At 57.7% G+C, this 24,969-nt stretch overlaps 2 protein-coding genes across 3 annotated transcripts in view; both read left to right on the top strand.

Moving 5' to 3' along the window:
- The window catches only part of LOC122364384 (protein GPR107-like), a 31,129-nt gene extending 21,926 nt beyond the window's left edge, over positions 1 to 9,203 (top strand). Inside the window, exons 12-14 of the mRNA XM_043334693.1 lie at positions 5,521 to 5,640; positions 6,756 to 6,793; positions 7,167 to 9,203. Coding sequence (XP_043190628.1) covers positions 5,521 to 5,640; positions 6,756 to 6,793; positions 7,167 to 7,296 — 288 coding nt within the window. The 3' untranslated portion in view covers positions 7,297 to 9,203. The remainder of the gene's footprint in view (positions 1 to 5,520; positions 5,641 to 6,755; positions 6,794 to 7,166) is intronic.
- A 2,346-nt stretch (positions 9,204 to 11,549) lies between these two features.
- On the top strand, positions 11,550 to 23,538 carry LOC122364385 (solute carrier organic anion transporter family member 4A1-like). Of its 2 annotated transcripts, none has more exons than XM_043334695.1 (14): positions 11,550 to 11,693; positions 13,403 to 13,458; positions 13,912 to 14,020; positions 14,385 to 14,589; positions 15,264 to 15,513; positions 15,624 to 15,736; positions 16,435 to 16,657; positions 17,048 to 17,213; positions 17,706 to 17,901; positions 19,907 to 20,075; positions 20,789 to 20,952; positions 21,442 to 21,624; positions 22,446 to 22,585; positions 22,922 to 23,538. In XM_043334695.1, the coding sequence occupies exons 1-14, from the start codon at positions 11,657 to 11,659 to the stop codon at positions 23,011 to 23,013; spliced, it is 2,103 nt and encodes a 700-aa protein (XP_043190630.1). In that variant the 5' UTR covers positions 11,550 to 11,656; the 3' UTR covers positions 23,014 to 23,538. The 2 variants fall into 2 exon arrangements, with proteins under 2 accessions (XP_043190630.1, XP_043190631.1); XM_043334696.1 differs by having other exon boundaries at positions 22,446 to 22,567.
- Positions 23,539 to 24,969: the final 1,431 nt, after the last annotated feature.

Consider the following 24,969-nt stretch of genomic DNA (forward strand, 5'->3'; position numbering starts at 1 on the left):
TGGCCAACGGTTCTAGACAGCGCTGCCCCACTGAAACTGATACCAACAACAGCATCGGTCAGTTAATAGCGATTCTGAAGTCATTCGGCTTCTGCTTTGTCCCAGATGCCAACAGTCACAGCAACTCATCAGTTCAACAGGAGCCCCCTAAAGCGTTGTCGTGCTCCGCCACGCAGACGTCGCCAAGCAGGAGGCGAGGAGTCTCGTCCCCCTCCCGTGGGGGAGGAAGAGAGGATGAGACTGGGGCGGGGGTGGAGGCTTCAGCCGCCCCCGAGGATACGGCCACGCCGCGGGGTGGTGAGTGGACCCTCGCCCGGGGTCGTCGCCGGGGCCCGCCCCCACCGCCGCGCTCTGTCGAACGTACCTCGTTCACGTCTCCGGAGATCCGTCGACCCCCGCCCAGGGAGACTGCAGTCATGGCGGCTCTGCGCCGCGGTCGGGAGGAGCGGCTTGAGCAGGACGCCAGACTAGGGCGGAGGATGGCCCAGGCTCTTGAGGAGCGTCGAGCGTCCTCTGTCCGTGGAGGTCCTGGTGGGCCGGGGGCGGCCCCGTCACCTCTGATGGGACCTCCCCCTACCCCTCCACCCCCTCCTCCACCTCCGCCCCCTCCACCTCCTCCGCCCCCTCCACCTCCTCCGCCCCCTCCACCTTCTCCCCCACCCCCGCTCCCACCGCCACCACCGCCCCCTCCACCCCCTCCACTTCCTCCACTCCCTCCACCCCATTCACAGCGTCCTTCTGGTGCCCCTCCGGTGCCCGCCTCGGGCGAGGGGTCGGGACCCCAACCCCCGCCATGCACACCACCATCGGAGCCGAGACCGGCGGGGCCGCCGCCCGCCCCGGGCCGCCCCACGAAGCGCACACTTCCGTGGGAGCTATCTCCGTCAAACGATGGTAGCCCCCGCTCGCGGCTGAAGTTTCAACCGGGAGCTACGGGCCGGCCTAGGTCGGCCGATGGACGGCTCCGCGAGGGCCATCCAAAGGTAGCCTTTGGCGGTGGCCCGGGCCCCGGTGGCGAGGAGCATTTTTAAGTCCCCCCTTTTTTTTAACTCAAGTCAAAGTCGCCAGTTTTAGACACCTTTCGCTTACCCCAAGCGCTCAAAACTACAGCAATAACACGTTTTATCCTGCAGTGGAACTGCAGAGGCTTGCGTTCTAGCACTCCAGAACTGCAAGCACTAATCCGCTCTCAGCGACCTTTGGTTGCTTGCATCCAAGAAACCAAACTCAGATCTGAGTCCAGGTTCCCCATGAAAGGATTTTCGGTTTTTCGCAGGGACCTTGCTACTGAAACCGTCGCGCACGGAGGTGTTATGGTTCTGGTCCATAACGCCGTGCCTGCGAGATGTATTGATTTAAGCTCGCCCCTTCAGGCGGTAGCGGTCCGCATTCATCTAGGCCAGCGTGACATCACTGTGTGCTCACTTTACTGTCCCCCTGGCGCAGCTCTTCCTCTTCTGGAACTACGCCGGCTAATTGCCGAGCTCCCTCCACCTGTGATGCTTCTGGGTGATTTTAACTCTCACCACTCTGCATGGGGATGTGATTCTGTGTGTACACGCGGTCGACTTTTAGCGTCCTTGATAGACGAGGAGGGCCTTTGTGTTTTAAACACTGGTGCTGCTACCCATTTCACCATGCCGTCGGGACATTCATCAGTTCTAGATCTCAGCCTTGTCAGTCCACACCTTGTGCCGCTTTTTACGTGGCGAGTGGACGCGGACTCTTTTGGTAGTGACCATTTCCCCATATGGCTTGAACTGCGTGAGCGGCCCTCGGTTGGCTGCCGGCCACCGAGATGGAACCTGCGGAGGGCAGACTGGGAGAAATTTCAAACGTGCTTGGAGGATGCTCTCTCATCTGACCCTACAGATGATCTGTCAGTAACCGATTTCACCTCCTTACTCATTGAAGCAGCCAAGGCATCCATTCCTCGTACATCGGGGGCGCCTTCTCGCCGGCCGGTCCCATGGTGGTCCGATGCGTGTCGAGACGCCATCAGAGCGCGGAAACGAGCGCTGCGCGCTTTCAGGCATAACTGCACCACCGCAAACATGATCGCGTTTAGAAAAGCCAGAGCGTTCGCTAGGTGGACGGTCAAGAAAGCTAAACACGAATCCTGGGTGGAATACATCAGCCAGCTTAACAGATTCACGCCAATCTCCGAGGTTTGGTCCCGTATAAAACGTATATCAGGTCGTTTCTCCTCATCCCCTCTTCCTGTTCTGAGTGTGTTTGGCAGAAATGTGTCGAACCCAGCTGATGTAGCGTACGAAATAGGCCGTGCGTTACATGACCGCTGTGTCGGTGACTGTTCTGACCCCGACTTCGCCCGCCATCGTGCTCGGTGCGAATCGACTGGCGTCAATTTTAACACATCACAACATTTTAGCTACAATGATCCCTTTACTATGGAAGAGTTAAAGTCCGCTATAGGTGGCCTGAAGTGTGTCGCAGAAGGCCCTGATCTTGTACACAATGAGATGCTTCGGCGTCTCCCGTCACCGGGACTTGAAGCATTGCTCCATCTTTTCAATGCGCTCTGGGAAAGAGGGCTGTATCCCGAAACATGGCGGACGGCCATCATTATCCCGGTGCTGAAGGCTGGTAAAAGCGGGCTTGATCCGCTTCACTACCGCCCTATTGCGTTGACATCTGCCCTGGGCAAGCTGCTTGAGCGAGTTGTAAACGCGCGTCTCGTCTGGTTTCTGGAGGAACAAGGTGTTTTATCTAACTCGCAGTGCGGTTTCAGAAAGTATCGGAGCACAGTAGACCACATTTTAGCCCTTGATACCGAGGTTCGTTGCGCATTTAGGCGGAAGCGACACATTGGTGCATTGTTTTTCGACATTGAGGCTGCGTATGATACCACTTGGCGTTTCGGTATTTTACAAAAGCTTTTCAAGTACGGTATACGCGGTACAATGGGCCATTTCCTCGCCAGCTTTTTATCTAACCGGTCTTTCAGAGTCCGTGTCGGTGGCAACCTCTCAGAGCAGTTCCCCCAGGTCAACGGTGTCCCCCAAGGAGGAGTCCTAAGTGTTGTGCTGTTCGGGGTAATGATTAACGATATTGCCGATCACCTGCCCCCTTCCATTGGCCGTGCCCTTTTTGTGGATGACTTCTCTATCTGGGCCAGTGGTGCAACCACACGTATAGTAGAGAGACAGCTCCAGTTGGCAATTAAAAGATTAGAAAACTGGAGTGCTGTTAACGGATTACGATTCTCGACAGCCAAAACTGTAGGTGTCCACTTTTGCCGTTTTCGCCGTAATTGCCCTGACTTCTCTGTCAGGCTAAGGGGTGCAGTGATCCCTGTGAAGTCGGAGGTGAAGTTTCTTGGGATGGTAATAGACAGCCGTCTTACCTACCGCACTCACCTGAAAGAGCTCCGCGACCGATGTTTTCGAGCTATGAATGTTTTGAAATGTGTTGCGCGTACCTGCTATGGGGCAGATCGTAAGACACTGCTCTTGCTTTATCGTGCTCTTGTCCGTTCTAGACTTGACTACGGCTGTTTTATATACGATAACGCCACGGAGACCTCGAAACGTATTCTGGACTCTGTGCACCATACTGCTCTTCGTATTGCCACTGGTGCGTTCCGGACCACCCCAGTAGCCAGCCTCCTTGTAGAGGCCCACGAGCCACCTCTTGCCTTGCGTCGCCAGCTACTGGGCATGAGATATACCATAAAACTCCGCCAGTTGCCTTCCCACCCTGCCTATGATGCAGTTTTCTCACGTGCCAACCTGGCGCTTTTCAGAACCGGAGAAGGTGCACGTACTGTCCGCTACCCCCCTTTCTGCTCTCGTATGCAATCGCTGCTCTCGGAAGCTCAAATTAAACTTCGGGGGGTCATGCGTAAGGAGTGGCCATCTGTCCCACCGTGGAGACAAGTTCCGCCAAAGGTGGACCTTTCCCTCACCGATGTGAGAAAAGGCGACATCCCTCCAGCTGTTTTAAAGGCTCGTGCGCTGGAACATATTTCAAGGTACTCTGACTACGTAGCCTGTTATACTGACGGCTCAAAGACTGATGACGGTGCCGGGTGTGCTTTCGTCTGCGGCGACGCTGTGCGGTGTTTTACCTTACCTAAACATGCATCCGTTTTTTCCTGCGAATTGGTCGCTATCCTCAAACTCCTGTGTTTTATCGAGATTAATCCCGCTCGGTCATATGTTATTCTTTCTGACTCATTGAGTGGTCTCCAGTCCTTGTCACAATTCTATCCTTCTGACCCCCTCGCACAGGAGATTCTTCTTCGTGTGACAGCCCTCGACCGAGAGGGTACGTCGGTGTCTTTTTGCTGGATCCCTAGCCACGTCGGTATTCACGGCAACGAACGGGCGGACCGAGCTGCGAACCATGCTGCGCAGTATCCGTGCTCCCGCCGATTCCCTCTACCCGCCAGGGACTTTGTACCGGCGGTGGGCTCTTTCCTCCTCGGAAAGTGGCAGGAGGCCTGGAGCCAATCCCACGGTAACAAACTTTTACGTATCAAGCCAGGTTTAGCTACCTGGTTGTCGGCCTCACGCAGATCGCGACGCGAGGAGGTGGTCCTCTGCCGGCTTCGTACCGGGCACACTTATGGCACCCATGGGTTCCTGATCGGCGTTGGCTCCAGGCCTATTTGTACCAGATGTGGTGACCGACTTTCGGTCCGACACGTCTTGGTCGAGTGCCCGAGACTGGACGCTGAGCGATTGCGGTTTTTTGGATTGCGTGGCCCCCAGCTCTCTTTGAGAACACTTCTCCGCGACGACTCCCCTTTTCTCGATTCCTTTCGCCTCTTTTCGTTCATCACGGCCTCCGGGCTTCAGGTGATTTTTAACCCCCGACTTTGAGGAAGATTGGTTAGATATGGGCGCCATATAGCCTCGTTGCTGGTGCGCCCTAAAACACCAAATCATCATCATCATCATCATCCTTTTCGGCAGATAATGGTGCCGTTCCAGTACGCCTGGCTGGTAATGGTGCCGTTCCATTAACTCCGCCGTTCCTCTGTGGCAGATAATGGTACCGTTGCAGTACGCCTGGCTGGTAATGGTGCTGTTCTATTACTACACTCCGTTCCTCTGCGGCAGATAATGGTACCGTTCCATTAGCTCTGCCGTTCCTCTGCGGCAGATAATGGTACCGTTCCAGTACGCCTGGCTGGTAATGGTGCCGTTCCATTAAGTTCCCCGTTCCTCTGCGGCAGATAATGGTGCCGTTCTATTAACTCCGCCGTTCCTCTGCGGCAGATAATGGTGCCGTTCCAGTACGCCTGGCTGGTAATGGTGCCGTTCCATTAATTCCCCTGTTCCTCTGCGGCAGATAATGGTGCCGTTCCATTAACTCCCTCGTTCCTCTGCGGCAGATAATGGTGCCGTTCCAGTACGCCTGGCTGGTAATGGTGCCGTTCCATTAATTCCCCCGTTCCTCTGCGGCAGATATGGTGCCGTTCCGTTAACTCCCCCGTTCCTCTGCGGCAGATAATGGTGCCGTTCCATTAACTCCCCCGTTCCTCTGCGGCAGATAATGGTGCCGTTCCAGTACGCCTGGCTGGACGACATGTTCAGAGAGATGGCCACCTACGTGTTCTTCGCCGTCACGGCCTACAAGTTCCGGCCGGCCGACAGCAACCCCTACTTCCAGGTACGGTCAATAATTACCCGCCAACCTCTACTTCCAGGTACGGTCAATAGTTACCCGCCAACCACTACTTGCAGTTACGGTCACCCGCTGCCCGTCAAACCCTACTTCCAGGTACTGCAGTCATTACCTAACTCGCTGACCCCCCCCCCCCCCCACCCACCCCCACCCCACACACACACACACACTTCTCGGAGCGGTCACCCCATCTCACCAACGGAAGGAAGCTTTTAGGCATCGAAACTTTTATGCAGTTTCATAGGCATCTGTATGACGTCTATGATATTGATTAGTTTTATGGTCGGCTCAGAGATCCATAGTATCGTTGCCGCCGTGTACAACTGCTCTTTTTTCGAATTAATGAAATGCGGCGTTAATTGTCCTCTTCAACAATCAGCAGTCATGTACGGCTGGAGGCTGAAAGGCTCCATGCAGCTGTGCTTCTTGTCGCCTTGGGTGAAAAGTTTATGTACAATGGTATGCATTTGCTCTCTCATGCATGCGATGACGAATATGTGCACCGCGCAGCATTGATTTGCATTTGTCCTACCGCGATCTCAAAATTGTATTACCGGCGGCGATCGTCATCACAATGTTTTGATAAATGAGCAGCTAAGCTCCAGTTGTGTGCAGTGGTGCGAGTGACTGCAACGTTTCGGAAAATTACGGTCCGATTTCGACTTATCTCTGACACACCATGAGCCCGGCCCGGTGTCGATTTGGTACGGAGCGCCGGTGGTGTGGTCTGATCGAGGTCCCACCGCCGCTGCTGCTGGGAGGTGGACTGCAGTAATTGTGCCGTAGTAGTGGCACCGCGGCAGTATGGTCCGTCTAACTGTAGTAGTAGGCTCGTCAGTGAAGTCCGTCTGCTGATCTATGTCTCCCGTGGGGTGCCGCTGTCTGACTGCTGTGCTGTATGTAGTAGTCTGTACGGCGATGTGGCTCGTCTGACATTGTATATGATGTGTACTGATTTGTTGTGCTGTATCATGTAGTCCCTCTGCTGATCTAGTTCTCCCGTTCCCTGGCAGGTGCCGCTGTCTGTTGTATGTAGTATGTACTGACTGCTGTGCTGTATGTAGCCGCTCTGCTGATCCATTCCTCCCGTTCCCTGGCAGGTGCCGCTGTCGGATGACGAACTGGAGCTCGATGACGTGTGAGTATCTGCCCGACGCCGGACGCCCGTCCGTAACCGGCGCACAGACATATCACTGTCTGCGGTTCGTGTTTGTGCGACTTCACCTTAAACATGTGTGGGGATTAATGATCATAGTAATTTGCCTGAAGAGGCCAACAACCTGCAATTTGCATCACTTCGGTGTCACTTCATTTTATATTTTGCATTTTTTACTTCGTTTTACTTCATTTTACTATTAACTTTTTGTTGAAGAATTGGGATATTTAGAATATGCCGCTGCTCCTTGCTATATGCGTATTCCGATCACTGTGTCGTTACTGTCGTCTGTCGTGTTGCAGTCTGACCGAGTCCGGTGTGACGGAGGAACCGTGTCGTTACCTTTGTGTTGCAGTCTGACCGAGTCCGGCGTGACGGAGGGACTGAGCCGGGTGCGGAACCGCGCCGACGCGTCCGACGCCGCCGCCGACTCGGAGGAGGCCACCACGCTGTCAAAACGGGAGAGCAGCCACGACTACGACTGAGCGCCTCCGGAGCCCCGTCCTCTGGAGACCGTGCGAGGGAGCCGGCCCGGACCTCCGGCTGGGGGAGGGAGGTCCCAGGCCTCCGACTGAGCGCCCGGACCTCCGGCTGGGGGAGGGAGGTCCCAGGCCTCCGACTGAGCCCCCGGACCTCCGGCTGGGGGAGGGAGACCGGGCCTCCGGAGAGCAGCCACGACTACGGCTGAGCGCGTCCGTATACCCGGCTGTGTAACTGATTGCCCGGACCTTCGGAGACTGTGACTGAATGCCCGGACCCCCGGAAACTGTGACTGAATGCCCGGACACCCGGAGACTGTGTTAGGGGGTGTCCAGACCTCCGGAGACTATGTCCGGACCCTCGGAGACTGTGTCTGGACCCTGGGGGACTGGTGGAGCGCCGGAGCCTCCGGAGATTGTGTATCCGGCCGTCCAGATACAGTGTGGCCGTACCCAGATCATTGGGGACTATAAACGAACCGGTGCGACCGCCTTGGAGGCCCCGAGTGGGCATCTCTAGCTATCGGGCTGTCTGCGTATGTCGAACGGGCAGAGTCGGCTGTCAGAGGCCGGTGCGGCTGTCTAGCTCTCTGGGTATCACGGGCAGACTAGGCTGTCACTCTGGAGTCACCCCGCTCTCTGGGTTTGGCGGGCAGACTGGGCTGTCTGTAGTCACCCCGCTCTCTGGGTATCCGGGCAGAGTGGGCTGTCTTGGCCACCCCGCTCTCTGGATATCCGGAGCAGAGTGGGCTGTCTTGGCCACCCCGCTCTCTCGATATCCGGAGCAGAGTGGGCTGTCTTGGCCACCCCGCTCTCTGGATATCCGGAGCAGAGTGGGCTGTCTTGGCCACCCCGCTCTCTGGATATCCGGAGCAGAGTGGCTGTCTTGGCCACCCCGCTCTCTGGATATCCGGAGCAGAGTGGGCTGTCTTGGCCACCCCGCTCTCTGGGTATCCGGAGCAGAGTGGGCTGTCTTGGCCACCCCGCTCTCTGGGTATCCGGAGCAGAGTGGGCTGTCTTGGCCACCCCGCTCTCTGGATATCCGGAGCAGAGTGGGCTGTCTTAGCCACCCCGCTCTCTGGATATCCGGAGCAGAGTGGGCTGTCAGAGGCCGGTGCGACTGTCTAGCCCTCTGGGTATCACTGGCAGATTCGGCTGTCTGTAGCCATTCCGCTCTCTGGGTATCCGGAGCAGAGTGGGCTGTCTTAGCCACCCCGCTCTCTGGGTATCCGGAGCAGAGTGGGCTGTCTTAGCCACCCCGCTCTCTGGGTATCCGGAGCAGAGTGGGCTGTCAGCGGCCGGTCCAGTCACCCCGCTCTCTGGGTTTGGCGGACAGTCACTCGCCGCTACCATTGTCCCGGCGGGGCAGTCCGTAGCCGCCCCCATTGCTTTATCTGTTTATGCCTGGCTCAGACGATAGTCACAGTGTGTTCGGTAGGTGAGGTCTACGGTACCCTTGTCCCGGCTGGGCCACCCCGCCGGGCTCAGACGACAGTCGAAGTGTGTTCGGGAGGTGAAGGGACGGGTGGGACGCGAATCAGTGGCGCGATCTCGGCGGTTTGGGTGTATCTATGTGTGTGTATCCTGACACGTGTGTGCTCAGGACGTGTTGGCGGGTCGGGGTGCGCCTGTCGCCGGCGGGAAGAAGGCAGGTACCAGCCATGTACAGACGGTTGTGTATGATTATATTCCTGGTGATCTGCGCCGCGTTCCACGTTATTTATGTACGCATTCAGCGGTATGTATAGTCAAATTTCCGAGTCGCTCTTCGAAGGGTAGGTGCCAGAGCTGTGGCGGCGGATAGGCGCCGGTCTGCGATGTATCGATATGTGTGGGCTCAGCGTGCGGGCTCGGGTGGTATAACTAATGCGCTGCGGCGCTGCGAGTCAAATATACACCGGCCAGCCTGCCCAGACAGTGTGTTTTCCCAGGTTGCAGGGCGCGTGAATCAAAACTGCCATTAAATGTCTAAATCGGGAATATTTGAATGGGATCTATATTTGAAAGGAATTGTTGTCTTCTCACGTCCAGTATTGCAAGCAAATGGAAGAATGTGGGACACAAACATACGCTCGCGCGCTCAAATACAACCACAAGACCTTATTCTCCGTGGTATGAACTCTCTGGACTGTTGGCGAACACCGGGGTAGGTACCGGGCCCGACACCTGGTCTCGCGTCTGTCCAGTGCCCGTCACGTTAACGGGCTGAATGAGTGAGTGGTCATCACCCAGCCAGAGTGTGTCACTGCCGCCTGACTGGGACCTGAACTCGAGTGGCTGTGGCTATAGGGTGACTCTGACCAGCCGCGATATTTCACTCCCAGCAGGTGTCGATGGCGTGCCTGCACCCTGACCGGCTGCGTTCCGCGGGGCCCGGCGTCCTATGTACAGTCTGTCTTAAAAGTACCGCGCAAAGTGGCGGTGGATCCGTCAAGCCTGACCGAGAAAGGGCCTGTTTTAATTTAAAAGTCACTGACCAATTGACCTAGGGAATGGACAAGGATGTCAATTGCTTCGGTGACCCAAATTTAGCAGGCCCTTGCTCAATCAGGCTCGATGGATCCACCGTCACTTTGCGCGGTACTTTTAAGACAGACTGTACTTCCGTCCCGGGTGGCCTGGTGAGGTCTGTGCAGACAGCGGCACTGTCTGTAGGTGAGCGACTGCGGGTACTGTGGCCGTTCTGTGTCCGGCTGTGGGTCCTGTATCCCGTCTGTGTCTGGCTGTGGGTCCTGTGGGTCCCGCGTGTTGGTGTCCGGCCGTGGGTCCTGTATCCCGTCTGAAGGTGTCCGGCCGTGGGTCCTGTATCCCGTCTGTTGGTGTCCGGCTGTGGGTTCTGTGGGTCCTGCATCCCGTCTGTTGGTGTCCGGCTGTGGGTCCTGTATCCCTTCTGTAGGTGTCCAGTTTTGGGTCCTGTGGGTCCTGTATCCCGTCTGTTGGTGTCCGGCTGTGGGTCCTGGGCCGACTCCATCCGTGCCGTCGGCGGGAGGGCGCCGGGCGGCCTCCGTCTGCCTACATTCAGCAAACTTGTTAGCGCCGTGGTTCACGGCAGGGAGATAATCGCTAAACAAGCCAGCCGTAGCTTTTTAGAAGTGACACTATAACCACGTCGGGACGCGGGACCGGACACCAGCAGCGTTTGTCCATCGCGTTAGACGCGGCGCCGCGCCAGCCCCGCCGGGCGAGGGCCACTTTACGTGAATACCTGCACGCATCGATAGGCCTCCGGAGGTCGCGGGACTGCGCCGAGATGAAGGTCGGCATCCAAACGCAATTACCAGCCAAATCAAACGCTGAAAAACGTGGTCAGAATCGCGTCAAGTTTCCGCCCAAGTCTGTGGCGAGCGCACCCTAAAAGTGGACAGGAGCGGATGCCAAAAGACTCCGCCGATCCTGTCAAAACTTTGGAGAACACCCGTCTCCGTCATATCTAAAGTAATACAAAACGGGAGACGTGAGACACTAGGTAATGTTTCGGGAACATAAACAGGTACACTATCTCACATATGTGAAGCTGTCAGATCCGAGTGATTCAAGAGCAGGTCACTTGTCAGAACAAGTGACTTCATCTCAAGAAAAAGTAAACGTTCACCATAGCTTCACCGACAGAATAATTGTTTTAAAACTTTCAGCGATTGCGACTGCTCCCCTACCTGTACAGATCGCTCCCCCGCCTAAGCAGACTGCTCCCTACCTGCACAGACTGCTCCCCGACATGTGCAAACTTATCAATAACTTTTCCAGCTCACTGGTACTGACCGTTCCAGTCCAGCCCACCAGAACAGACCGTTCCAGCCCACCTGTACTGACCGCTCCAGCTCAACTGCTCAGACCGCTCCACCTCCACAGTTCAGACCGCTCCAGCCCACCTGTACTGACCCTTCCAGCTCACCTACAGACCGCTCCAGCTCAACTGCACAGACCGTTCCAGCTCACCTGCTCAGACCGCTCCAGCTCAGCTGTGAAGTGCCCCTCTCACGCTGAAGCTGCAGTTAGGTGCGCGGGTTGCCCACGTCGTCCAGCCGCGGCCTGGGGGCCGGCTCCGGCTCCGCTGACTCCGGGAGTCGCCGATTTCGCTACGCACGGCACGGCACGGCGCGGCGCGTGTTGCGAAACGGCGCGCCGTGTGTCGAACGGCAGAGGCGCGCCCGTTCCGCCAGCGCGCCGGGCCGCGGTCGGGGCCGGCGGGAAAGTCGCGCCGCGCCGGGCGGGGCGGGGGGGGGGGGCGGACCGGTATACCGGTGACGCGGGCGGCGGGCGGCAGTCGCCGGCCCGCGGCGCGGCGGTCAGGTGCGGTGTGCTGTCCCGGTGACAGCGCACAGGTGCTCCACGGAACTGAGGCCAGAGCGAGACGGACGGAGACAACATGGCGGCCAGCGGCGCACAGAACGGGAACGGCAGAGGTGAGCGGCGCTGCCATGGCCACCGGGAGCCAACCCTGTCACCGAGCCTCACTCCTACCTGTCATCGAGCCTCACTCCTGTCACTGAGCCTCACACCCAGTCCCACCTGTCACCGAGCTTCACTCCCACCTGTCACAGAGCCTCACTCCCATCTGTCACCGAGCTCGCCAGCCAATGAACTCCAACTGTTACCGATCCCTCCGGCCGGCACCGAGCCCCCACCACCCGAAAAGTCGCCGACCCCTTCACTCTGTCCATCATCCGTCCCCAGAACAAACCCATCCGCATCCCCCTGATGCTTTCTCTTCGGGCTGGCGGTTCCCCAGGTCTGACAACCGGTGGATGAGGTCGGGATCTGTAAAATGTAAATCCTCGCCGTGGTGACCGTTTGGGAGGCGGGCGGACTGTCAAAACGGGGCAATCCGGTCCCATCGGGACGGTCTCGCCTCCGCGGCTCACTGTCGGTGTCCCGCACAGCCCAATGTCTACGCCCTGTCCTAACATCCCATAGCTCTACAATGGTCTAAAAATATAGGCTTAAAAAATGTAGGCCTAAATGATAGGCCGAAAGGGCTTGCTCTCAACAAAACAAAAAGAAATTCACCCTGTCTGTGACACGATTCACAGCGCCCATCATATAGCGAAACCCTAAATCAGGGAGTCCGTCCCAGCCGACCACCGCGACCCGTGACAAACCGGGAACAGCCCCTGTGGTGGGGACTGGCGGTACTGGTACGGCATTTTCCGTGTCCGGATAAGGTGGGAAACACGGCACGGCGACCCCGCTGCTGACCTGGGCAGGACGTCGGCGGCTGACAGAAAATGTCCGGCGAATGGTGATAAACGGCCAGTGCTGTGGGTCGAGCATTTTTAATGTTAGGTATGCAGAAAAATCGATTCCGTTAAAACGTCTTTCCGGTGGTTTTTGCCTGGTTGGTTGCCCAGCCGTCGCAGCTTTTTGACCTCAGGTCAGTCAGTTGATTTAAGGTCGAATCTGGTGGGATGAATAATGGCAGATTCGTCCAGGGGTTTTAACTCCGTTTGACAAAAATGAAAGACTTGCCAGCACCGTGCCAGTAAGTTTCGACAACCTTTCGGAATCCGGTTGTCACCTCCCCGGCCTCGATTTCTTCCTCGCGGGCGTCTGATACCTATTCCATCTGGTCGCATCGGTCTGATCCAAGGCCGACACAACATTTTGGTGCATCACCGCAATGCACTGTACCTGCGGTTCAGAAAACCTGCGAACAAATAAAATAAACCGTCTCAGTACAATAGACGTACTTTGGCTTTTTAAACTTGTGTTGAATTATAAACATAACTATGAAATGGTTGGAAACTTAGTGATACGATAAGAGGTTGTATACCTAACAGACCGGGGTCATCTCGTTACGACTGATCGAACGTTGGCCGACCCATATTCCCATCCCCCGCCTTCCCAAAAAAAGACGATACCTTACTATTTATACCGCGACGATACCGCGACTATAGGACCAAGGTCAGGGAAACATCATCTACATCAGCTACCTCGAAGGCTTAGGCGTACCGTATACCTATACCGCTATCTTGGAGAAAAGGAGACGTGAACCACCAGTAGGTATCTGTTCTGGCTCGCATACCTTTCACTGAACATAAGGCGATCTGATTTAGACAAAGATGTTTATGCTCGCCAACGAAGGAATATGCCTAACATGTGTCCTTTCTTTCAGGAGTCAAGTCCATTCTGCCATCTACTGAAGTGCTTTCGCAGAAATTGGCGTACCAGGTGAGGCTCAGCACGGCTGCGGCTGGGTGTGAATTCATGGCTGTGAATTAAAGCCCGCTAATAAAGCCCTATTGGACACTCCTCTCGACTGTGTCATTAGTTAGCTATTCGTCACGTGCCACTGTGCACACAAGTCGCCTGTTTGAGGAGTTCGCGAGACCACCCGGAGCTGAGCGGGCCGGCCGAGCCCAGAGGGTTCTCGGGAGTCGCGCACTCGGCCGCCTCTGTCAACAATGACTCCGCTGACCCGACGACCGGACTGACTGCGGCCGGCCTGTCTCACCGCGCCGGCCCCACTGCCGCGCTGGCGGTGGCTAACACTGGAAATAAATGAGTAAACAGTAAACATGCGTAATTTTATTGGTTTGTGCCTATTATTTGCCTACCAAATGATGTGACAAGACTGTGCGGTGACTTTGGGGATCGTTCTGAGCGCAGCCGTCCCGTCCCCAGGTTCCGGAGGATTCATGCGGATGGCTATGCTTCCGACCCAGTTTTCTGATGAGTTTCCGCTCCCCAAAGATCTACCTGTTTTTCGTGTGCTGTGGCGTCACAATGCAAGGTGAGTTACAGGGATGTCTTGCGAACATCGCAGCGCACAGCGGTGTACCTATAGGTCACGCAACGGGAATGGGTTCATTGAGAGGCGTCGTGGGAACGATTCGGCATCTGCACCAGCTTACTGCTTGCCCGCCCTGAAATCACTTGCAGAATCTGCCCTCTGCTATGGCCAGAGAAAGCGTTAACTTGTAGTTTGTACAAATGTTTCGAAAAAATGTGTATATATTAAGAAGCCGACAGCGCCAATATCCCAAAATGCTGCCTCAGACCCCTATAACTAGAAGTCTGACTCGACTCTGCGGCCGCGAGCCTATGCGCTCGGGGCCCACCGTTGACCGGCGCCCCTAATCTCTGCGTCTGTGCAGGTTTCATCATCAACGGTCTGATCAACGTGAGCATCACGTCTCTGGAGCGGCGCTTCAGCTTGACGTCGGCGCAGGCGGGCCTGATCGCGGGCACGTACGACATCGCGGCCACCCTGTGCTCGGTACCGATCGCGTACGCCGGCGGGCGCGCGGCCGCCAGCAAACCGCGCTGGATCGGCATCGGACTCATCGTCATGGGCATCGGGTGGGTGCTGGCCACCGCCTCTGGGTGCTGAGTGGGTGCTGGCCACCGACTCTGAGTGCTGGGTGGGTGCTGGTCACCGCCTCTGGGTGCTGAGTGCTGACCACCACCTCTGGGTGCTGGGTGGGTGGGCAGGTGGGTGATAAGTGGATGGTGGCTGGGCGTTGGATTGTGTGCACAGGATATGAACATTCGCTACGCTATTGACGGAACCCATATATTACGTCAATTTTATGTGTCCTGCCTGGCCCTGACCGTGCGCGCTGACTCGAGAGTACCCGCCCGTGAACCCTCTCTGTGTACCCTGACCTGATTGGTGTAACTGTAATCCGCCCATGTACCTAGCGAGTGTACTCTGTATGTGTACCATGACCTGACCACTGTACTCCGCCCGTGTACCCAGACCATTCACCCCGCCCTGACTGGTACGCCCCCGGCCGGCAGCTCGCTGGTGTTCAGCCTGCCGCAGTTTACCCCGCCCTGACCGGTACGCCCCCGGCCGGCAGCTCGCTGGTGTTCAGCCTGCCGCACTTTACCCCGACCTGACCGGTTCGCCCCCGGCCGGCAGCCTGCCGCAGTTTACCCCGCCCTGACCGGTACGCCCCCGGCCGGCAGCTCGCTGGTGTTCAGCCTGCCGCAGTTTACCCCGCCCTGACCGGTGCTCCCCCGGCCGGCAGCTCGCTGGTGTTTAGCCTGCCGCACTTTTTCACGCCCGAGTACCTGGTGCTGACGCAGCCGTCCGAGTCGGCCTGCGGCGCCGGCGCCGACTCGTGTGACGCCGAGGCCGGGGCGGGAGGCGGCGGCGACGTGTCGCGCTTCCTGTACGTGTTCCTGCTGGCCCAGGTGCTGCACGGGCTGGGCGCCGCGCCGCTCTGGTCACTCGGGGTCGCCTACATCGACGCCAACGTCAAAAAGAAACTCGTCTCGGTGAGTGGAATCCTTTCGAAAACTAACTCGGGAAGCACATACCGCTGTCTTTTGCGGGCCATTTCGTTGTCAGCCTATGCTCACCTCTACCGCTGTGTGTTGCCCGCCAGGTGTTCCTGGGCGTGTACTACACCATGGCTCTGGTGGGCCCGGCCATCGGCTACCTGGGCGGATCGACGCTGCTCAACATCCACACAGACTTTGTCACCGTCGACGCCCGCAGGTCAGTCGGTCACACGGGTCTCGGGTCAGACGGGTCGGTTAGTCGGGTCAGACGGTGTCATGGGTCGGTTCAGTCGGTCAGACGGGTCGGTTAGTCGGTCAGACGGGTCGGTCAGTCGGTCAGACGGGTCGGTCAGTCGGGTCAGACGGTGTCGTGGGTCGGGTCAGTTGTTCAGACGGGTCGGGTCAGACGAGTCGGTGTCACGGGTCGGTCAGTCGGTCAGACGGGTCGGGTCGGTCAGTCAGTTGTCTTGTTAGCTGGTCTTGTTGGCCAGTTTTTTTTGTCAGTTGGGACTAGGTATACAACTCGCACGGTCTTTCGGGAGTTTTGTTTATTTTTGCCGTCTAGTTTTTGCGAGTAACAACGCGTCCTATCATGCGCACGCGTATTTGTGTACTGTACGTGTTTGTGGGGTCCGATAGGGTCCGTTTCAAAAGTGCCTGCTAGGACGCCCGACTGGAGCAGCCGACAAGGTGAAGGTGAATTACCGTTAGCCTAGTGCCGCTGATACGAGCCGGTGCCGGAAACAGACACGGCGCCTGCTGCTTATCACGCGCAGTGTAAATTGGTTCGAATATGTGTCGTCCCCGGGTGGCCTTGCAAGCAGGCTGCTCTACTCCCCTTCTATGTTTGACAGTGCGCTGCACTCCTGCCTCCCGCCCGGGTTTAACAGTGCGCCCTCTCCCGCTGTCCCTCAGTATGGGGCTGAGCCCCGGCAGCGAGGGCTGGGTGGGCGCCTGGTGGCTGGGCTTCTTCATCGCCTCGTTCGTCACGTGGCTGGCGGCGCTGCCGGTTCTGGCGTTCCCGCGCGTGCTGCCCCAGTCCCGGGACCTGGACTCGGGGGACACGGAGACGCACGGAGGCCGGGACGCCCAGCAGCTGGAGAAGCTGGAGAACAAGCTGGCAGAGGGCCGCGCCAAGGTCAGTCGACGGCGCCGGGCGGGCTGCCGGGCGGGCTAAGGTCAGTCGACGGCGCCGGGCGGTCACTGGGCGGGCCAAGGTCAGTCGACGGCGCCGGGCGGTCACTGGGCGGTCACTGGGCGGGCTATGGTCAGTCGACGGCGCCGGGCGGGCTGCCGGGCGGCCACTGGGCGCGCCAAGGTCAGTCGACGGCGCCGGGTGGGTCACTAGTCGGCTGCTATTCACCCGCTCCGTGCACGAGCAGACGGCGCTGGTTATGCCTGCCGTCGTACTCGGTTACCTCTACGTGCCGTGGTACCTATCGGTAGTGATTCGTATTCATGGGATATGCAAACTGACGGCTGTAGCGCCTCTGATGGCGGCGTGACGGTGTGCGGTGTGCCCGGGCAGGACCTGCCGGCGGCCATCTGGGGCTGCCTCACCAACCCCACCTTCCTGTGTATCTCGCTGGCGGGCGCCACCGACGGCGCCGTCATGGCCGGCATGTCCACCTTCATGCCCAAGTTCATCCAGAACCAGTTCGGCCTGCCCGCCAGCCAGTCGGGCCTCTACACAGGTGAGCGGGCACAGTGCAGCCTCCACCCATGGATGGCGCGGACAGGCAGTGCCGCGTCCGGCGTGCCGATGGTCAATTTACTGTATTATTAACACACTCCTGTCCGGTGTTCGCTTGAACCGTCTCGGCCCGCGGTCGTTTTTGCTCATTCCGTCGTAGGCCCGCCCTCCGTCAGGGACTCACGGCTGTCCGTGACTCCATGACCGGCTGATCAGCTGCTCCGCGTTGTGTCGTCCCCCTGACGGACTCACTGCCGCCCGTGTCTGTCCACGAGCAGCTGCCCCAGCTGCCCCTCCCTCACGGCCGCCCGTGTCTGTCCACGAGCGGCCGCCCCGCCGTGCGCCCTCCCTCACGGCCGTCCGTGTCCCCCCCCCCCCCCCCCACGAGCAGCCGCCTCGCCGTGTGCCGTCCCCCTCCCGCACTGCCGCCCGCGTCCCCCCACGAGCAGCCGCCCCGCCGTGCGCCCTCCCTCACGGCCGTCCGTGTCCCCAGGCGCGGCGGCGCTGGTCGGCGGCGCCTCGGGAACCGTGGTCGGCGGCTACCTGGTGAAGCGACTCCAGCTCCGACTCACCGGCATCCTCAAGTTCATCGCCATCTTCTCGTTTCTGTCCTTTCTCTCGACGTTCGTGTTCTTGGCGAGCTGCCCGAACGTTCCGTTCGCGGGAGTCAACACGCCCTACCGGAACCGGTGAGTGGACGGCAGGAGCGGCTCTTCCTCCTCTGCTGCTGATCCTGTACCGAGCCCCTGACAAGGAAAAGGTGACGAGGGCGTTGATAGGTACCTTGTGATAATGTGACTGTACCTTATAATTGGCTGAGTAGACATGCATGAGTGATGTTGTACCATCCCAAGTTACCGCATATTAAGTATGCGGTAATTAGGTATTAGGTATACCTCATCATCCCGGGTTAAAGAGCGTCATTTTTTATTATACCATGCATTCCCGGTTTATACCGCACCATACCGTGTTTTACCGCGCTATTCTGTGTTATAACACACCATTCCGTGTCATAACACATCATCCCGGTTTGTAACCCGCCTTTACGAACTATACCGTGCTATACAGCAGCCGGCTCACACCGCGCCGTCCCGTGCTGTATCGTACTGGCGCGCTCACCTGTGCTGTACAGAGCGGCACGTCCTGTGTCGTGCGGCTCGGCCACCCCTTCCGTTTGTAGCCGCACTGCCTCTCCGTCAGCTGGCGTCCTATGAGCGGCAGGGAAGGCGGCACTTAACACTGTACCGGATGTATGTAGTTTCCAGCGCCTCCCCTTCCCCTGCCCAGCTCCCTATCACACCAGAGGTCGTTTCTATCCAACCAACCCCCCCCCCTCGCTGCCTACCACACTAGAGTGGAGCGTGCACCCCCCCCCCACCAGCCGGCCCCCACTCCAGCTGCCTACCTCACTCGAGTGGAGCGCCCCCCCCCCCCCCCCCCACCCTCAGACGGCCTGGCCAAGGTCGTCACTGACATCGAGTGCCCCGTCACGAATCGCCGCGGGGTTCACTGTAACTTTATACCGCCCGGGGTTCACTGTGACAACCTCCTATACGGCCTTGGTGACAACAGTCCCAGTTCACTGTAGCGTACCGTTCGGGTTTTACCGTGGCGTACTGTCCCGGGTTCACTGTGAAGTGTGTCGAACCGTTCAATGTGTCAAACTGCCCTGAGCTAACTGTGTTCGGGGTTCACTGTGAAGTGTGTAGAACTGTCTAGGGTTTACTGTGTCGTACTGTCTGTGGTTCACTGTGTCGTACTGTGTTTGACTCGCTGTGTCGTACCGCGCCGGGTTCACTATAGGACTGTGTGTGGCTCGCCGTGTCGTACCGTGTGTGGTTCACTGTGTCGTACTGTCCCCGGTTCATTGTGTCGTACCTCGCCGGAGGCTGCCCGGGATGACTGGCAGGTCGGCGCGTGCATGCACAGCCGGGATGGCGCGTCCCCACAGCTGGGCGCGGACGGTGGCGTGCTACCAGGCTCCAGCTGCCGCTCATTGCTGTATCTGTGCGCCGTGCTGAGCCGACCCGGGGCGGCAGAGGCCGCCTCTGACCCGTGAAATCAGCCAGCAATGTGCGGCGGCGCGCAGTCAGGCACCAACCGTTCCAGACCCACTCATTCAGCTCCGACTGCTAACAACTGCCTTCCGTCCGCCCGCCGGCTCTAATGGCGCTGTTGACGGAGTTCAAGGCCGGCTCCATTTCACCGCGCTGGAACTCGCGGCAGGGAAGAGTAAAAACCGGCAGAGCCAGGCACTATCATTTCGATTCGACCAAGTGCTTTGTTAAATTGGTGTTGGATGAATGGCACGTTTTAGCAGCGCCATAGTAGTCCAATGGTAGTCTGTCCAGTGTCTGCTGCTCTGGCTGACGCCCGGTGTCTGCTGTCCTGTGTGCTGTCCTGTGTGCTGTCCTGCTCGTTATCCATAATGCATTTAAACGTGTTCTGTATAAGTTATCACTGGGTGGTGTCATGCTACCATGATGACCCGCCGTGTATTTGTATTTGTATTTACATTAAAGAGCAATCCACATTCCAAATGTTTGGCGATCACTGCTCAGAATCCGAATCCGAGCCGCCCGCTGACCCGCACCCGTGCCGCCCGCTAACCCGCTGACCGCCCCGTGCCGCCCGCTGACCCGCTGACCGCCCCGTGCCGCCCGCTGACCCTCCGTTCGCTCCTCTGGCCGCCAGCTCCGCCGACAGCGAGTCGTGGCTGCTGGCCGACAGCGCGGCGCGCCTGCAGGACGCGTGTAATAGCGGCTGCGGCTGCGGCTCGGGCCGCTTCGAGCCCATCTGCGGCCCGGACGGCATCACCTACTTCTCGGCGTGTCACGCCGGCTGCTCGGCGCCAGGAGCCACGGTCAGTGACACGGACACGGGCACGACACTGACACAGCTGACACTAACACTGACACGGCTGTGACACTGATACTGACACGGTCAGTGACACGACACTGACAGTGATGACACGGCTGTGACACTGTCACTGACTTGGTCAGTGACACGTTGATCAGAATTATCCTGTCTGCGCTCGATGCCTGCTCTCCTGCCTACTGTCCCGTCTGCAGTTCTCCTAACTCTTCTGTCTGACGCCCGGTCGGTCCGCTGTCCTGTCGCCCTGTGTGTACCGTCCTGTCTGACGCCCGGTGTCCGCTGTCCTGTCTGACGCCCGGTGTCCGCTGTCCTGTCTAACGCCCGGTGTCCGCTGTCCCGTCTGACGCCCGGTCGGTCCGCTGCCCTGTCTGACGCCCGGTGTCCGGGCTGTCCTGTCTGACGCCCTGTGTCCGCTGTCCTGTCTGACGCCCGATGTCTGCTGTTCCGTCTGTCGACCGGTGTCCGGGCTGTTCTGTCTGACGCCCGGTGTCCGCTGTCCTGTCTGAGGCCCGGTGTGTCCGCTGTCCCGTCTGACGCCCTGTGTGTGCTGTCCTGTCTGACGCCCGGTCGGTCCGCTGTCCTGTCTGACGCCCGGTGTGTGTCCGCTGTCCTGTCTGACGCCCGGTGTGTGTCCGCTGTCCTGTCTGACGCCCGGTGTGTCCGCTGTCCTGTCTGACGCCCTGTGTGTGCCGTCGGCAGAGCGGCGTCGACTGCCGCTGTATGGACGACTCGGCCGAGGGCCTGTCGGCGCCGGACCGGTGCGCCGGCGCCTGTCCCTACCTGGCGCTGATCGTCATCACGCAGAGCGTGGCCGCCTTCTGTACATTCGTCGGTACGTCGCCCAGCTCCACGGCCATCTTCAGGTGGGTGTCACTGCCGGCGGCGGCCGGGCCGTGACTGGGATATCTGGCACCAGCTGCCGCTGAACCGTGGGGCGCAGCACCGGACCGTCCAGCGGCGCCGCCCGCCGTGGCGCGTCGCCCTGTGAACTGACCTCGGCCGGTATGTGGCGCAAGCAAACACCACCCTCGGTGTGGAGGAGCGGCGACTCCATAGTTCAGCCGAGCGCCGATGTGCGATATTAATGTGCATTGATTTGGCTCGCAACTCAAACAATATGAACCGCAGGTCAGCTCGAACTGTACCCAGAAGAGCCCCGAACTTGGAACCCAGAAACGCCGTAGTACTGAAATCATGCGAGTTAACGCAAGCCTGCCCCATCCCAGATATTAGCGGACGATGTGAATAGTCCAGACCGTTTAGATAACGGGATCATGCATGCCCACGCCTCTGATCTCACAAAGCGTCCCATCCGACCCGCCCTGCCCTGACCCGACCTGACGGTGCGGCAGGTCGGTGGCGCCCCGGCAGCGGCCGCTGGCCATGGGCATCTCCACCACAGTACTAAGAATCGTCGGCACCATCCCCGGTCCGATCATATTCGGCGCGCTCATCGACCGCTCGTGCCAGCTGTGGGGTAGCCCGTGCAGCGGGCCCAGCCACTGCCTGGTCTACGACAACTGGTGGATGAGCAGGTAATTACCCCAGCCACAGGTAATTACCCCAGCCACTGCCTGGTCTACGACAACTGGTGGATGAGCAGGTAATTACCCCAGCCACAGGTAATTACCCCATCCACTGCCTGGTCTACGACAACTGGTGGATGAGCAGGTAATTACCCCGGCAACAGGTTCCACTGCCTGGTCTACGACAACTGGTGGATGAGCAGGTAATTACCCCGGCAACAGGTAATTACCCCAGCCATTGCCTGGTCTACGACAACTGGTGGATGAGCAGGTAATTACCCCAATTACCCCATCCACTGCCTGGTCTACGACAACTGGTGGATGAGCAGGTAATTACCCCGGCAACAGGTAATTACCCCAGCCACAGGTAATTACCCCAGCCACTGCCTGGTCTACGACAACTGGTGGATGAGCAGGTAATTACCCCAATTACCCCAGCCACTGCCTGGTCTACGACAACTGGTGGATGAGCAGGTAATTACCCGGCCACTGCCTGGTCTACGACAACCGGTGGATGAGCAGGTAATTACCCCAATTACCCCAGTCACTGCCTGGTCTACGACAACTGGTGGATGAGCAGGTAATCGCCCCAGCCGCTGCCTTATCAAATAGGTCACTTTTCCTCAATAGGCTTCCATCGTTGTTGTTCTTTACTTCGACGTGCATGTACGTACGTGTACAATCACTTCTTTACTTTCATGTTCGTCTAATGCCTGGGACCATTTGGCGACGCAGGCGGAGGCCAGGCGATGTTTGGGTGGGAGATTGCAGGTACGGCAGTGACCCGGTGTTGGCGGGCCCGTTTCACCGCCCGGCGGCTTCTTCGCCAGGTACCTGATGGGCGCCACGCTGATGTGGAAGTTTTCCTCGTTCATCTTCTACAACCTGGCGTGGATCTTCTATAAGCCGCCAGAGGGCAGCGAGGAGTACCCGGTGGCCACCGTCGACCAAGGTTCGCCCGCTGGTATAGGTACTTACCATGCTAGATAAATGTCAAAACCTAATTTTATGCCAGGGCGCGCTCCCTGTCGCCATGAAAATGATAGTAAAGTAATGGATGAGCCATGGGCTCGGATTTCGGAGCAAGGGAAGAGTCATGGGCTCAGGGCTTGTAGCAAACTTCTGTGTTTTGGCAATGTCACCGAGCCTCTGCATGTCTGCTGTCCGTTCGGGCAGGTATGCCCTAATTACCCTGAGTTATATATTATCAAAGCCGCCGGTGCTCGCTCCACCTGGCTGACGTGCTGACTGCTGCCCCCCCCCCCCATTGACACTGTGCTGACCCCCCATTTCCACCCCTCGCCAGCCGGCCGACCAGTGGGCTCCAGCGAGGCAGAGAAGGATTTCACCAGTCGGCCCGAGGGCGGACTGGAGAACCCCGCCTTCGTCGAGTCGTAGCTGCGCGGGGCAGAACCACAGACCGGCCGCTGACCAAACGAGCGGCCCCGTGTGCCACCTCAGTGACCTGCCACCTGGACAAACGGTACCGGGGGTCAGTCAGCTGAGCAGTCTTCCTGCGTGTGCTGCCATCTCTACAGTCGATCCGTCCAGTTCTTCCATATCACCGCCCGTCGTCGCCGCTCTATGCGCCGGTGACTGTATGTCTGTGTGTCTGTGTGCGTGCCGTGTTCGAGCCGCTCGCAGTGACGGCTCGGAGCACCCGAGTGTCCATCGGTGACAGGGTGGGTCGGCACCCGTTTTACCCGCTGATTGCGTTCACTGCACCGAGTGTCATGTTCAGCGCGTTTAATCAGTTGCACTTCTTTTCAGTAGGACTGGTCACAGGGTCCTTTTGCTCAGTTAATTCCCCTAGTGTGCGGTCCGTTTCTGTCGTCATTTCGAGCCTGTGAACGACTACGCTGGGTTTGTCAGTTGTCACCGATGGCTGCAGGACACTTCGACATAATTATTGTGATGCATGATGAATGTGGCAAGCAAGTTTATGTGTGTGATAATTGTGTCATGAAATCTTCTTTTACTCGCATATTATTGTGTAACTGAAATAATGCAATCCATAACGTCCGAAAATCTCACAAGACCCCTGAGGTCACGTCACTTTCTTCATCCGGCGTTCAGGGACGATAATTATAACAGCACTTACAGCATAAAATGTCAGGGACGATTCGAACGTGACTTTTGTCACTCCACAAATCAGGGTTTGATGCATTCCATTCCATCCATGTAATGCCTCTTTTTATGTTACGCTTTCTGAGTTCGCACTATTTTATTCCGATATATGTACACGTTGGTTTGTGTTCAGCCCCACTAAAGTAATACTGCTGGGGTGGAGTGGTGAAATATTGGCGGGATATAATTGTGATCATGTTTGTGATTGTGAATGTGGTAATACCGAGAGATCGGTGACCGTTGTACCGTGTGTTCCCAGGATACCTGTAGGTGTTAACGGCCAGTGAGCACATTCTGTGTCTTAACTAGCTTTTGCAGCCGATGGACGAGCACGCATCTCTGATGCACCTGTATTTTTGCGATCATTTCCAGTTTGGATGAACACTAACATTGTAATGTTATAAGCGAGAAGTACCTTAACATGCATTCGTATATTTTGGTGATGACAATGTTTTACATCCCATAAATAAACGTGTCGGAGACATTAGAGGTTGCGTGTTCTGGGTTGTCAAATGTGCCAGACTAATCTGACACACATTTTATACACTAATTCGCATGATAAAGTGGCAGCAAGTGAGCGAGGAGGCATTTGACATGAACCCAAAGTGTTTTCCTGAAATGGCACAGAACAGTAGCGTCTGTTTAGGTAAAGCGAGTTGTCAACCGTGCACAAGCACAAAACATCCTGTGGCGCGGATATGCTGAGGTGACGCCTGTAGAGACCTGTGCCGCAGCAGTCAGCACACATCAATTCCATTGTCCCTTGAAGGCACTGCCGCTGCAGACTAGCTGTTGATTCCTGTGAACATACTGTGCCGCATTACATAATGGCTCTAATCATTTTCCAGAGATGGCGCTAGCAGTAAACGCCCGGAAGCGTAAGATACTGTGCCGCATCACACATTCATTCCAATTGCCGTCCAGAGATGGCGCTAGTAGTTGACGCCTGTAAGCATAGAGATACTGTGCCGCATTACACACCAGCTCCTTTGATTGTCAAGAGATGGCGCTAGTAGTTCGCCCCTTTCAAAAGCATATGCTGTGCCGCATTACACATTCGTTTCAGTTACTGTCCAGAGATGGCGCTAGCGGTAAACGCCTGTGAAAGCTCAGATACTGTGCCGCGTTACACATTCACTCCGATTTCAGTCCAGAGATGTCGCTAGTAGTTAACGCCTGTGAGCGCACAGATACTGTGCCGCGTTACACATGCACTTCAATAGCTGT

This window comes from Amphibalanus amphitrite, unplaced genomic scaffold (genome assembly GCF_019059575.1).
Source record: "Amphibalanus amphitrite isolate SeventyFive unplaced genomic scaffold, NRLGWU_Aamphi_draft 000673F_arrow, whole genome shotgun sequence".
Lineage (NCBI taxonomy): Eukaryota > Metazoa > Arthropoda > Thecostraca > Balanomorpha > Balanidae > Amphibalanus > Amphibalanus amphitrite.

Coding starts and splice junctions, on each gene's coding strand:
- LOC122364385 (XM_043334695.1), top strand. CDS start 11,657: ATGGCGGCCAGCGGCGCACAGAACGGGAACGGCAGAG. Junction 14,021..14,384: donor CTGTGGCGTCACAATGCAAG/GTGAGTTACAGG, acceptor GCGTCTGTGCAG/GTTTCATCATCAACGGTCTG. Junction 16,658..17,047: donor TGGCAGAGGGCCGCGCCAAG/GTCAGTCGACGG, acceptor GTGCCCGGGCAG/GACCTGCCGGCGGCCATCTG.